The following is a 13,905-nucleotide window of genomic DNA, read 5'->3' on the forward strand; positions in this document are numbered from 1 at the left end:
AGCTACCACAATGATATTATAATTCTTTCATAAACCGTAACCCTAAGTCTAACCCTAAACTTCCCTTAGCCGTCCCTGTTATAATTGACCTCAAATGTAAATCTCACTGTAACCATTAAAGCTACCTCTTACCCTCACACTAACTTTAAGTTTAACTTTAACCCTTGCCCTAAGCCTAACTCTAACCCAAGCCATTTGTACCCTAGCTAAAGTAGTGCATTAACCTCAATGCTAATATTACTCAATTGTTTGATAATTACTTAATTGCAGTGTATTCTCGATATTTTTGCCTTTTCTGGATTCCATATCCTTTTCATTTTTATTCATGTGAAAAGCAGCTTTAAGTTCTGTCTCTATGTGACAAGAAACCCACAGGCCGAAAACAAAAATGGCCAAGGTCTGAAGAGTAGACTGTTTTTGGCAGTATTTGTTCTTTTCTTTTTCAAGACCAAAAACATGCAGGTGAAAACATAGAGAGAAGGCAGAATCTGTGATTAGTGTGCAATTGAACTCCAAAAAAGTTTGTTAAGCGTAGAACCATTCATACTCGAAAAGGGGCGATGAACACCCATAGTTCAAATTGGAAGTCCTAAGCAGTTACTAACAGAAAATGCACCATGCAACAATACACTTCCTACAGTGCCTATCGCCGATATGGCCTAATTCCCTCAGTAATATTAGGGATACACCCAGTAACTGGTTAGTCAGAAATTATATAGTTTTTGGGAAATCAGAGCAGGTTTTCTTAACAGGTGAAGACTAGAAAAGAGATCAGCGGAAATGAGAGAATACAAGATAGACTCTAGATGTCCCACTTGGCAAAACGGGAAAAGTCGTCAGTCAACATTTAAGGAAGACACTAAGAGGAGTAGTGAGGTTGGGCGAGAACATAGCATGGGACAGGTTTCATGGGGGGAGAAAGCCTGCCACACAGAAAAGGGGTCACTCACTTGGGTGTGACACATCGTCCCAGAATTCACAAAGTCACACCACATCCTCAAGGTTACACCTCAATAAGCATCATCTGGTGTAGGGGTGTATTCAAGGGGGTAGTTTCATTATTCTGTGTTGTATTGCGTACAACAAAGGGCCCCAGAGTCCAAATCAAAAGGTTTTTGTGTACCTACTTGAGGGGTCAGGGAGGGTGTGCAGCGGGCATGACCGCCAGAGAAGATCAGACAATCAAGAGTGAGTTCCATCCCAAGACATAAGACATTCCCAGAGGACGCCTGTGGGTGGGCTTAACGATACCCCAGATGAATGTGTGAGTGACTACCATCTCCTCCAGTATTGCTGTTGAAGGAATGGGGGAGACAGTGGGAGGGATGATAGTCTACAGTGTCCATGTCTGCAGATTACCACCTATGGACCATCCCCATCCTTTTCATCAGAACCCTGAAAGGGGAGGAAAGGGTCACAGACATAGAAGACATCATGCCCTTGCACCAGTGGCACTAAATAAAAATGTTGGCAACTGCCATGGATGTCTCTACTCATATTAGGCTATGTTAGTGGCTTTTCAATCCAGTAATGTCTACCCTGACATGTGGGATGAGTGTGTCAATGGGAAGACTGGCACACTGTTGACATTCTTCAGTTTAACTCAGATCATATCTCAATATTGTCTCAGCATGAGAGAGGCCCACAACACTTGTAGTAAATCACAATCCCCCTAAATGCACCTCTAGTATTTAGAGTGCCCCGCTTGTTCTCTCAATGCAATCACTCTGGTGTCCATTACTAATTACTGTGGTGTCCTTTAGAATTTAAGCTTGGGCTCCTTGAATATTCTGTTTGATTTCAGAGCAAGCCAGGAGAGTATTATTTCCTCATCACAGTCTGGCAAAGCAATTTGGATGTGCATTGAGAGGACTTTGAAAAAAGTTTATCAGTGCTCCACACCTTCCAATCACACAATGAGAGAGTCCACAGAGTGTAAGGTACTTTCTACTGAGAAAGTCCACTAGAACAGGTAGCAGGCCAATGTGGCAGCCTAGACAGTTTGTCAACTGTCTTTTTGAGTCATTTAGACCATAATCCAACGTCAAGAGCCCAAAGGATTTGGGTATCGCATCAAGATATAGCTGATCAAGGGACAATACCCCCATGTTGAACCATTCCTGCCTAAATAGTAGGAAACACCAATCAATAGGCCTGCATCGTGCCACACAGGGGTTCATCCATGCAACAGTGGGAAGAGCTGGTGTACTCTAAATTGTCTGTCCACTAGAACAGGTAGCAGGCCAATGTGGCAGTCTAGACAATTTGTCAACTGTCTTTTTGACTCATTTAGACCATACTCCAACTTCAAGACTGCAAAGGATTTGGGTATCGCATCAAGGTATAGATGATCCAGGGACAATACCCCCATGTTGAACCAATGCTGCCTAAATAGTATGGAACACTAATCAGTAGGCCCGCATCGTGCCACACAGGGGTTCATCCATGCAACAGTGGGAAGAACAGGAATATTCTAAATTGTCTGTGCACTGTCCTGCAATCCAGGAGCATTCTAGGGACAATCAACTTGCCCAGAAAAGGCAGACCTCTTTTGCAGATATACAACAGTAGCATTGTTGCCAGGCAGTGGAGTGTAGCTTTTTTAATAGTCATCCATGTTGGGACTTCCCTCACTTGTGGTAAAAAGTAGAGCAGACCAATTCCGACAGGAGGAGTGCCATAACAATAAGAGTCCATATGGGGGACTCACAGTGCCCTCAAAGCAGCGTACATACACAGCTTAGAGATCTTATGTTTTCTCCCACTCCATACAAATTAGCCTAATTCCTGTGAATTAATATTGGCAACATACCAAATATGTTATCAAACTCAGAAGCTACCTTCATCCTGATCACCTGCACCATCCCCAATAGTGGCAGGAATAGGTCAGTTCATTTCAGAAAGTCAGTCTTTACCAGAAGTGGGGTACTTGAGGTTCTTATGGATCCATTTCGTATAAGAGATATTGGGGCTGCCTCTAGTGGTGGTGCTGGATATAGATAGGTCTTCACACTTATCCCAGTCAATTCTGTTCCCGGAAAATAAATCACACAAGGACATCAATGCAGAGAATGAGATTTCAGGCTTGGAAAGAGTCAACAGAATGTCATTGTTGTACAGAATTGCCTCCCATTGAGAGTCAATATTCCATGCACCCAAAGCCTCTGCAGTTCACGGTAGCCAACGGATCACCCTAGATCCAGCAGATATTGCTAATAATATCAAATCTGTTCTGAGATATAGCCTCTCTTGGTCCGGAAGGGGTTACCTCACTCCACCATGTTGAAGGCCTTTTCAGCATCAAACAAGAAGGTCAGGTCCTTCGCTGCATCGTCTTTGGTCCTCCACAGAGGTTAGAAAAGCATCCAATGATGATTCCTGAATAATAGTTCGGGTACAAACCCCACCTGCAAGTTATGACCCAGTGATGGTGTGAACTTACCTAGCCTAGATGCTAATATTCTATCTAGGATTTAAATTTTGACGTTAATCACGGAGGTGAGCGCATAACTAGCAAAGTCGAGTGGGTGAATGAGAAGGTGGGACGCCTTGCCTTTTATTGTAGTAATAGCCATCAGCCATTCTCTCTGTCGAAGCTGTGCTGCCAACAGTACCAACATAATTGCCATGCTCATAGTGCCTTGGCTTTAATTTCACCATGACCTTTTTGCTGTCCCTGTGAAGAAAGAAATCAGGAAATGTTTAGTGGACAGCAGTACCCACTTTATGCAGGTGAGAGGTCACTGGTGTGGGATTCTGTAAGGCCCTGAGAGTGTTACCTGCTTGGATCTAGACTGATGTTTGGCTATGGGGGAGTCTCTAATTAAAAGACTCCTCTATGTGGATTTTCCTGCCTCCCATAAGGTCTGTACCACAGAGACCGAGCATTTATTCTCACGGACATACAGCTGAATATAGGACATAAGATTTTATTTGTCGCAAGACTGCCTGTGTGCTAGTTTTCTTATTTGTGATCTTCCCTGGAAAGTTCTAAGTCAAGATGTACCAACGAGTGGTCGGTGGCAACGCTTTCCAACAAGCAACAATCCAAAATGTCTGCTAACAGACCAAGAAATATTCACTTTGTGAGTCTGTCATGTGTGTGTTAGGTTCAGCAGGCACCAGATGTCAAGCATGTTCCTGCCGCCCTTTAGTTTACGCACACCCTGTCTGCACTGTAATGTTTGACTAGGTTATCTGATTTGTCTTATGAGGTATACATTTCTCTATCAGGATTACTAGCTCGGGGGCATGGCTAAGCACGCAATGGCGGAGGACGTGCTTGGGTAGAGCTCCGTGAAAAGCTCCCCTTCCCCGAGCCAATTATCCGCCAAAATACACCGAGGCCGCCGGAAATTGCAGGCGGACACCCACGGAGGTCATCTCTGCAGCCTGGCCGACTTTTGACCCGAGGCTCGCTCGGGCCGGACCCCGACCTGTCCTACGACCCTCCTGCGGACCCGGAGGCCTCCCGGCCGGCAGTGACGCCACGAGAGACCGGGGCTTGGGCCCAGCGCATAGGCCCCGGCCCACACTCCCCGAGGGCCGCCAGCGGACTGCTGCCACACTGAGAGCGACCACCGGGGGTTCGGCGGAGGCCAGCCTTGCCACTACTGCCCCGACCAGCGGACCACGACGGCCCAGCATCCACGCCGCAGCCCCTGTAAGACTGCTACCGGTGAGCCTGAAGCAACCTAGGATCGCGACCTGACCCGGTGAGGAGGGGGAGAGTCGGGCGGCCCCTGGGGCGCTGCACAAACACCAGGCGCTACCCGGGGATTCACGGACACACAGGCAGGCACGGAGGGACCGGGGCGGAGAGGCCGCCCACAACTCGCCACCGCGCCTGGCCCACACTCCCCGAGGGCCGCCAGTGGACTGCTACCGCTCAGAAGGCGACCGCCAAGGGCTCGGCGGAGGCACAGCCCTGTCGCTACTGCCCTGACCAGAGGACGACGAGGGCCCAGCACCCACGTCGCAAATCCAGTAAGACTGCCACCGGCGCGCCTGAGGCGACCAAGGAGCGCGAACTGACCCGGTGAGGAGGGGGAGTGTCGGGCGGCCCCTGGGGCGCCGCACAACACCAGGCGCCACCCGGGGAGTCACAGACACGAGAGTAGATACGGAGGGACCGGGGCGGAGAGGCCACCTACAACTCGCCACCACGGGCCGGTGCCCCCGGTCAGGCCTGCAATCAACGGCTGGTGGCACAGCGAACATCCCCCCCCCGCAGTGAGGACACCTGAAGAGACAATTGCGGACTCCCCCCCCCCTCCGCACAGGCACACGTGCAGGGGAAAAAAGGCCAGGAAGGAGTGGCCGACCGCACACGAGACACCCGGACCCCTGGGACACCCACTGCACTAGGGGCTGCGTGGCGGAGCTGGGCCACGGAGGGGAGGAGACCCGCCGGACCCCCCACCCCCCCGCCGGGGGAGACGAGGGCCATGGTCGAGGGGGGAATCTCGGACCAACGGACCCCCAACCCAGGCGGGGGGTGATCCCAGAGGTGCCACCAGAGTGGCGGAGACAACAACTCTGCTGGACGTGCACCCCCGCACATGTCAGGAGGGGTGCGGACCCGCACCGGGACTGGTGGGGCCCCGCAGAAAGGGAAAACGAACAAACAGCTCGACAAAATGGCTGCCGAACAATTGGCCACGAGACTAGACAGCGTGCTGGCGGCCGTCGAGCGAATGGAACAATCGCTCCAGCAGACCAGGACCTCCCTAGAGTCCAAGATAGACGGCGTGGCTGTGGACCTGACCCTCCTGCGGGACGACCACAGGAAGTTGACCGACCGAACCAAGGTCCTGGAGGGCGCGGTGAAGGAGATCGAGCCCAGAGTCACCCAAACGGAAGGCACGTGCAGGACCTCCTGAACAGAGTAGAGTTCCTGGAAGACAGGGCCGAAAATGCGGAAGGGAGGGCGAAACGCAACAACATCAGGCTCGTAGGTGTCCCGGAAAAATGGGAAGGGAACCACCCCGCACAACATGTGGAAGACTGGCTACGGACCCTGTTGCCTGAAGGCACGCTATCGCCCCACTTTGTCGTGGAACGCGCGCACCGAGTACCGACCAGGCCCTACGCGACCGGCGCCAACCCAAGACCACTACTCTTCAGGATACTGAACTACAGGGACCGTGACACAGTGCTGCGGGAAACGAGGAGGATGGGTGAAATCCGCATAGACAATGCGACGATCATGTTTTTCCCCGACTACACCATCCAGGTGCAACGCCAGAGACACGACTTCCTGGAAGTTAAGAGGAGGTTACGCACTGCAGGCCTCAAATACTCCCTGCTCTTCCCCGCGAAGCTGAGAGTGGTGGCGGGGGACAACACGTACTTCTTCGGGACCCCCGGGGAGGTCAGCGAGTGGCTGGACGGAGGCACAGACGCGGCACCCAAGCACCATCGTGGGGGCGAGGCAAGGCCCAGGCGGCGCGGCCCACGGCACCGCCGGAGACACGGAACTCAACAGTCCCAGCGGGCAGAGGAAGGGTCACGACACTCTCCCCCGTTGGATCAGATGCTCCAGGAACAACGCGATGCGATGCGGAAAGTTTCCCAGCTCAGCAACCCACCCTCCCAGGAATCACACCTTGAGGACGGACAGCAGACAGCGCCCAGCGACGACGACGAAGCCATCTACGGGATCCCGAACTCACAGATCTCTGTGGAATTGCCGGTGGTCACGCCGCAAACCTCAGACCTGATCCACTAGCCCCACAGGAGAAGTCTGGGAAATGACCGTACAGGCGGGGGGGAAGCGGCAATGGCCGATGGGACGCTGAGGCGCAGCCAGCGCCAGGTGCACCCGGGGGTGTGCTCCTCTCCCCCCCTGCCTACCGAATGGACAGCGGACCACAGAAACAGTGAGTACTGCCTAAATGGCGTTGGTGGTTGACGGGGTTGGTGATGGTGGGGTTGCCCCTTGACCCGTGCTCATCCTTGGCCGTCTGCAGATGCGGCCTGGAAGGGGAGGGGTGCCCTCCCTGACTGGGGCCGAGAGCTCGCACAGAACCGCGACCCTTCCCCCCCAATGGCCGGGGTCCACACAAGCGGGGCCCCATGGGACCAGAGCGACGCCGTGCGCCAGTCCACAGCCGGTGGCCAGCAAACGGCCTGCAAATTGAGGCTCAGGGATGGAACTGGAATCCCTTTAACTGACTTAACTTCCTCTTAGCCTCAACCGTGCTTATGCGCACTGCCCCTTAGACTGGAACTGTTGTCCCTCTCAATTGAGATTATGGACGGTGGCCCGTTTCGCCACTGCCCCTTTGGTATTTCAGTGGGTCTCGCCCACAGTTGGTTAATGTTGTTTATTGTTTTTCCCCTACCTAATGTCTACCTGAACAATGCTAAGTGTACTACGGGGGGTGGAGATGGGCATGCTGAGGATGGCGATGGGAGAGCCCCTGGTGGAGCTGCTGTTTGTACGAGGGATGGGGAGGAGTACGCACCGCTAATATGACTTCGATTAAGATATGCACTTGGAATATCAGGGGAATGCACACACCTGCGCGCAGATACCAGATATATTCCTACCTGAAAAGGCAGCAAGTACAGATCGCACTCCTGCAGGAGACACACCTATGCGGGGCGGAAGTGGCTGCACTACGGCGCAGGTGGAGGGGTCAATTGTACGCCACAGAATACTCCTCGTTTGCCCGTGGGACACTACTGTGGGTTAGGCCGGGCACCCCCTTCACAATGTCGGACGTGCTCACGGACCAGGGGGGGAGATATGTACTAGTGAAGGGTCGGATGGACGGGCAGCCAGTAGTCCTGGCTTCCGTTTACTCTCCGAACACAGACCAGGGAAGCTTCCTGACACACCTATCGCAAAAATTGGCGCCCTGGCACGGGGTCCCCTGGGTACTGGGAGGTGACTACAACACAGTGCTAGATCCTGTACTGGACCGCTCGACCCCACCCAGGCCAGATGCTACATCTTTAGGGGCTGCGAAGGCATTCACAAGATGGGCGACACAGTGGGACCTCAAGGATGCATGGCGCGCGCACAACCCAGACACCAGGGTATACTCATATTACTCGGGGGCACACACGCTACATGTCCGCCTGGACAGATTCATGGTGACAACGGAAATGCTGCCGCACATTACTGAGTCACAATACCTCGGCCGGACACATTCAGACCACAACCCACACACGCTGGCAATAGCATGGGAACGCCCACACCCACCCATCCCCACGTGGCGGCTACAACCCGCTCTGCTACTCGACGCCCCCTTCAGAGATGCCCTCCAGGCCCGAGTAGCACAGTACTTCACCGACAACTCGGGCACGGCGTCCTCCCCGAGTGTGGAATGTGACGCCTTCAAAGTGGTGATACGGGGTCACTGCTTGGGCACACAAGGGAGCATACAGAAGAAGTTAGAAGCAGACCTATGCAGGGTGGAGGCGGACCTACTCCATTGGGAGCGGGAGGCGGTGATCGGCGCGGGTGACCGGCTACGGGAGGCCCGTGAGGAACATGCGGCGCTACTAGAAAGACTGAGGCACGTCAACTTCGCGGCCCACTCCGCCCGGGTGCACCAACACGGCGACAAGCCGGGGAGATTGCTGGCTTGGCTGGTCAAACAGGAGTCCCGCACGGAACCGGTATCCGCTATTCGGACAGCTGGAGGGGAGATCGCGTACACACAAAGCAAGATACACCAGGCATTTGTGGGGCACTACCAGGCCCTATACAAGTCACAGCTGAGGGTCTCCGCGGCCACCATTGAGGATTTCCTTGCTGACATCCAACTGCCTTCCCTGACGAACGCGCAACAGGAAGACTTAGGGGGCCCATTCACCCAAGAGGAAATGCGAGAGGCCATCTTCGCATTGTCCAACGGCAAGTCTCTCGGCCCCGATGGCCTGCCTGCCGAGTTCTTCAAGGCCTGCTCGGACGTACTGGTCCCGGAGATGCTCAAGCTATATACACATGCGATCGAGGACTCGGCGCTCCCAAACTCACTAAATGAGGCAAACCTGGTTTCGCTGTTGAAGCCAGGCAGGGATGGCACGTGCATGGGGTCCTACAGGCCTTTAGCCATGTTGAACACGGACTACAAAGTATTCACCTCCCTGCTGGCCCGCCGCCTGACCCTGGAGGTCCCGGCACTGGTACATACAGACCAAAACGGGTTCATGCCGGCGAGGAGCACTTCCCGTAACTTGCGACGCCTCTTCCGAGTCCAGGAAGCGGCCATAATACACTGGCCGAGGTCGGGGTGCCTCGTCTTAGACCTGGAGAAGGCCTTCGACTCGGTGGAGTGGCCGTTCTTAGGAGCGGTGCTGGACAAACTTGGTGTAGGGGATGCCTTCATGGACATGGTCGGGCTGCTATACCAGAGACCTAACGTCCGCGTGCGGACGGGCAAGCTGCTGTCGGAGACGGTGCGGGTACGCAGGGGTACCAGACAAGGCTGCCCCCTGTCGCCCCTTCTCTTCTCCCTGGCCATCGAACCCCTTGGCAGCTCTACTTCGGGACAAGGGAGTGGAATGGGGGATCCCGCTGGCTGACGGGGTGCACACGGTCTCGCTATACGCGGACGACCTATTACTCTATGTGCGAGACCTCACTGCGGTGCCTGCAACACTGTCGGACATATTCCGGACCTTTGAAGGGGTGTCGGGCCTCAGGGTCAATTGGACCAAGTCCGGAGTATACGCCTTCAGCCCGGACCTGGAGGAATGCGAGGTACACCTTGGTGGCGCCCGGCTTACCTGGTACCCGACTACGTTCAAGTACCTCGGGCTACACATTTACAGAGACCCGCAGAATATACTGGAGGGCAACCTGGTGCGCGCCGTGTCCTCGCTGAGGGCCCAGATGAACTTCTGGAAGACCTTGCCATTGAATGTGCCTAGCCGGATCGCTCTGTCTAAAATGATTGCGCTACCGAGACTACTCTACCACTTTGCAAATGTCCCACTGTATGTCCCCACGAGGATCTTCCGCGAACTGGAGTCGATGCTCCGCGGCTTAATCTGGAACACGGGGCGCCCACGAGTAGCCCTGGCGAAGTTGTACTCCCCGACGGCGGAGGGAGGGCTGGCGGTCCCCAATATGGAGTTGTACTACCTGGCAGCACAGCTGCAATGGGTTACGTACTGGCTCAGCGACTCACACCTTGACGACACCGCCAACGCGGACTACCAATGGACGCACCCGCAGGTGTGTGCCCTGTTTCACCCACTGACCAAGGGACCTCGCCCTCTGCCCCTGCACATGGCCGTAGCCCGCAAATGTTTCCTTCGCTGCTTGAAGCTGACAAAGAATGTCAGGCCGTATGCCCCCGCCCTTCCCCTGCTGGGTACCCCCCGGAGGAATGGTATGGTGTCGCTACGCAACATGGAACCCTGGGTTGTGCCGGAGTGGAGACAATGGGAGACCTCTACACGGACGGGGGCCTGCTTCCTTTCGCGGAACTATCGGAGAGCACTGGCCTGCCCGCGGGGCAATTCCTGCTCCACACGTCAGTGGTGAGGACGTACACGGAGTCCTGGGGGGATATCCAGGAGGAGCCACCGCTCCATCACTTGATCCAATACCTACATGTTATGGGCAGAGGCTCACACATTACACACTGGCTGGCACAGGCGCTCCTCATACACACCCAGAGGCCCACACAACCGATTAGGGACAAATGGGCGACCCACCGAGGGAGAGAATGGACAGACAAAGAATGGAAACTGGTCCTAGCCAGCCCTGTGAACGTCCCACGTAACTCCCGCTTCCGCACTATTCAGCTGTACATACTGCACCAGGCATATCTGTCACCAGACAGAATAAATAAATACTTCGTGACAGATACCGCAGCCTGTCCCAGATGCGACCTGCTGGATGCCGACATCCTGCATATGCTTTGGAGCTGCCCGACTCTGTCCACATACTGGGGGGAGGTGACATCGCTCCTGACACACAGCACAGGCCCGGGGCTACCTAACACGTGGGAGGCATGCGTTCTTGGGCTATACAAGAGGACTAAACAAAATAAAACACAAGCCCGGTTCTGGGACCTAGGCCTTATCACGGCCAAGCGCCTGCTCACCAGGAACTGGAAAAGAAGAGAACCGCCAACTCCCGCACACTGGTACACATCCTTTATTAACTGGGCCAGAGCAGAGGGCACGGCACTGCGCGGAGAGGAGATAGCAGGTTTGAGGCAGTTCCCGATCGCACACGTCTGGGATGACATCCTGGGGTCCCTGCGGGGGGAGGGCGAGGCCAGGGGGCTCACGCAGAGACAGCTGAGAAGGGTAGGCGCCCCGCGAGCGGCGACACCATAGACAGGGCTGCGCGCCGCGCTCACCCCCCCCCCCCTCCATGAGAGCAACACAGAACCCCGACACACAAGCCGCGACCACAATCAGCCACGCACACGAGGGCTCTCCACCACACAATGGCCCGACCACTGCTCTTAGCACCATAGCCTTGACACAACCCCCACGAGTACACTCCCCCCCCCCCTATTCCCGACGCCCCCTACACACTCCCACGTTAAAGGTTTCGCACTCCTGTTCTTACTAGCTGCGTGTATACCCACCATCACACAGCGGCGAACAGGTGCCGCTGACTGAACACTCGGCAGGGAACACGGGAGCGGGTGATACCCACCGAAAGTGCAACAGGGGCGACACATATGTCTGCCACACACACCGTACACTGAACCGACAGTTGGGGGGACACCACCGCTCACCGAACCTGTTCCCCACCAGCTTTACAGCTAACCATACAAGCGAGCCATAGATCCCACATTTCACTGACGCGCCACCAGCGCATGCCTAACAAGTTGATGGGACATTGGTGCCGTGCGCACCGATGGTACGTGGTGCAGCACTGGCACCACAGACACACTGGGACATACCGATGTGAACAGCCCTGTTTTATGTTGAAGAGTTAATGGTTGAATTATAGAAAAATGTAAAATGAGACGTCAATTATAGAAATGGTCGTGTGCAACATGCGAAGAATATGCATAATCTACTAGTGACAAGGCACGCCAGACAACGAACGAGACGCTGCATAATGCCTTCCCCTGTAACCCTATATCCCAACAATACACGGACTTCTCGCAGCCGGCCCGCAGGGTTGTAGGCTTTGCTATATGTACTGCACTTTTTTCACAATAATAAACGTCTTCAAAAAAAAAAAAAAAAAATCAGGATTACTAGCTCGCATGTCTTCAAGCGGCTTTGAGAGTCAGAGTGCTCCCCTGTGAATTATCAGTGTGGCTACAACCAAGAACTCAGCATGCCCAATCTCTGTTCAACTTATGGGATCACACCGCTTGTAAATGAGTCTCTTTCAGCATGGCGATGTCTGCATGTCTGGCCATTAAATAATGATGTATTTATATAATAGGACATGCTCTTAACATTGAAGGTGAAAGGTGATTACGTACTGTGATTCAGTTGGGTGGACAACTGTTCCCAGAGCTGTGGTATTTTGTGGATCAACTATGTCTGGGGTCAAGTGTCTCAAGAAGCACACATTTTCAGATCAAAGCAAAACAGTGCCTGCAGATGGGCCTACCATAAAAAGATACTGGTCAGGGAAGGGGACAGATATTTGCTGCGCCAACAGCAAGGAAGGGTCCGAGTTGAGAGGAGGTCTTTTATCGGTAGTTGAAATTAATTACCCAGCTAGTGGGTGTGTGACTCCTAAGAGCGTACAGTGGTCCCGAAAGGGGGACGGGCCAGACAGAAACACCATCAGGCGAATTGGTGAGTCCCCTTGAGGTAGGCTATGGAAAGCAGGGGTGCAGAACTTGCCCTCTAAGCAGATTCGAACCATGGGGGACTCTCGACCATGCACCGCTAGAATGGAGCGACCATCTTGGATTCATACTAGCTCCGCCTTAATTAAGAGTATAACTTATACAAAACCATTCAACAAACTCGACATTTGATATCTAAATGAGATTCACGCACAATTCCATGTAACTGGAAGAAAAGAAAATGTAGGTAAATATGTAAAAATCTTAAAATAATGTTGCAAACCTGTGTACTATCACAATAAAGAGTTTAAGGCAGAATGACAAATACTTATAGGCATACTACTTTAACAGAGAAACTTTACTTATTGCAACTCTAGAACGCCACCCACCTTTTGTGTTCAACATCCATCTCCACATTAGAAGCATATTAGACAAGAGGAAAAAGCTGCAGATTGAGCTTTGTGTTTATGTTTTTCTTTCTACCTCAGTCTGCTGAAACTGAACCACTGATGTGTGTACTTTTTTTTTCACTTTAGCCTCTTGACTACGAAATGATGCAAAGTGTCAATCTCGGATTTGTTCTCGTTAATGAAGCGGAATTCCACAGTTCTGTGGCATCTCAGTACCAAGCAATGGTGACCCCCATAAGGGTAACAGTAGACAATGTGAAAGAGGGGTTTCAGTTTCAGCCATCCACAGGCTTCTTCGCCATTCCAGCCGGGCTATCTGGACAAGCCTTATATAACTATATCATTGGAAAAATGCAGGTCATGGACCTGGACACTGGAAAAGCTGCAACAAATGTCATGTAAGATTGCTGTTCATATTGCCATGATTTTGTGATTATTGTAACTCCAGTTTTTTAAAATGTATTCTTCATGCATGTTGCATGTAAACCTATCAGAGGAGAAGACAGAAAAATGTAGCTTTTAGGCTTGGTATAACAGAAATAGCAGAAAATAAATTGCTGATATTATTGTTCTCATTAAGGTATAAACCTAGCACCACTCTTGCTACCCCCAGTCTGAGGAATCATGAATGTAGTGTCTGGGAAATAAAGTAAATGGGCTCCAGGAGCCATGTTTACCCTGACTACTTTCTACTCATTTTTTTATTCCATTGCCAGACAGCAGAACATTGGCGTTTGTCAAAGGATAAGTGTGGG

At 52.8% G+C, this 13,905-nt stretch overlaps 1 protein-coding gene across 1 annotated transcript in view; it reads left to right on the plus strand.

Moving 5' to 3' along the window:
- Positions 1–13,905, plus strand: part of LOC147724094 (desmoglein-4-like) — a 110,200-nt gene that overhangs the window by 61,094 nt on the left and 35,201 nt on the right. Inside the window, exon 9 of the mRNA XM_086965675.1 lies at positions 13,277–13,548. Within this exon, the coding sequence (XP_086821801.1) occupies positions 13,277–13,548 (272 nt within the window). The remainder of the gene's footprint in view (positions 1–13,276; positions 13,549–13,905) is intronic.

Source organism: Lissotriton vulgaris, chromosome 4_1, assembly GCF_964263255.1.
Source record: "Lissotriton vulgaris chromosome 4_1, aLisVul1.2, whole genome shotgun sequence".
In the NCBI taxonomy this organism is placed as follows: Eukaryota; Metazoa; Chordata; class Amphibia; order Caudata; family Salamandridae; genus Lissotriton; species Lissotriton vulgaris.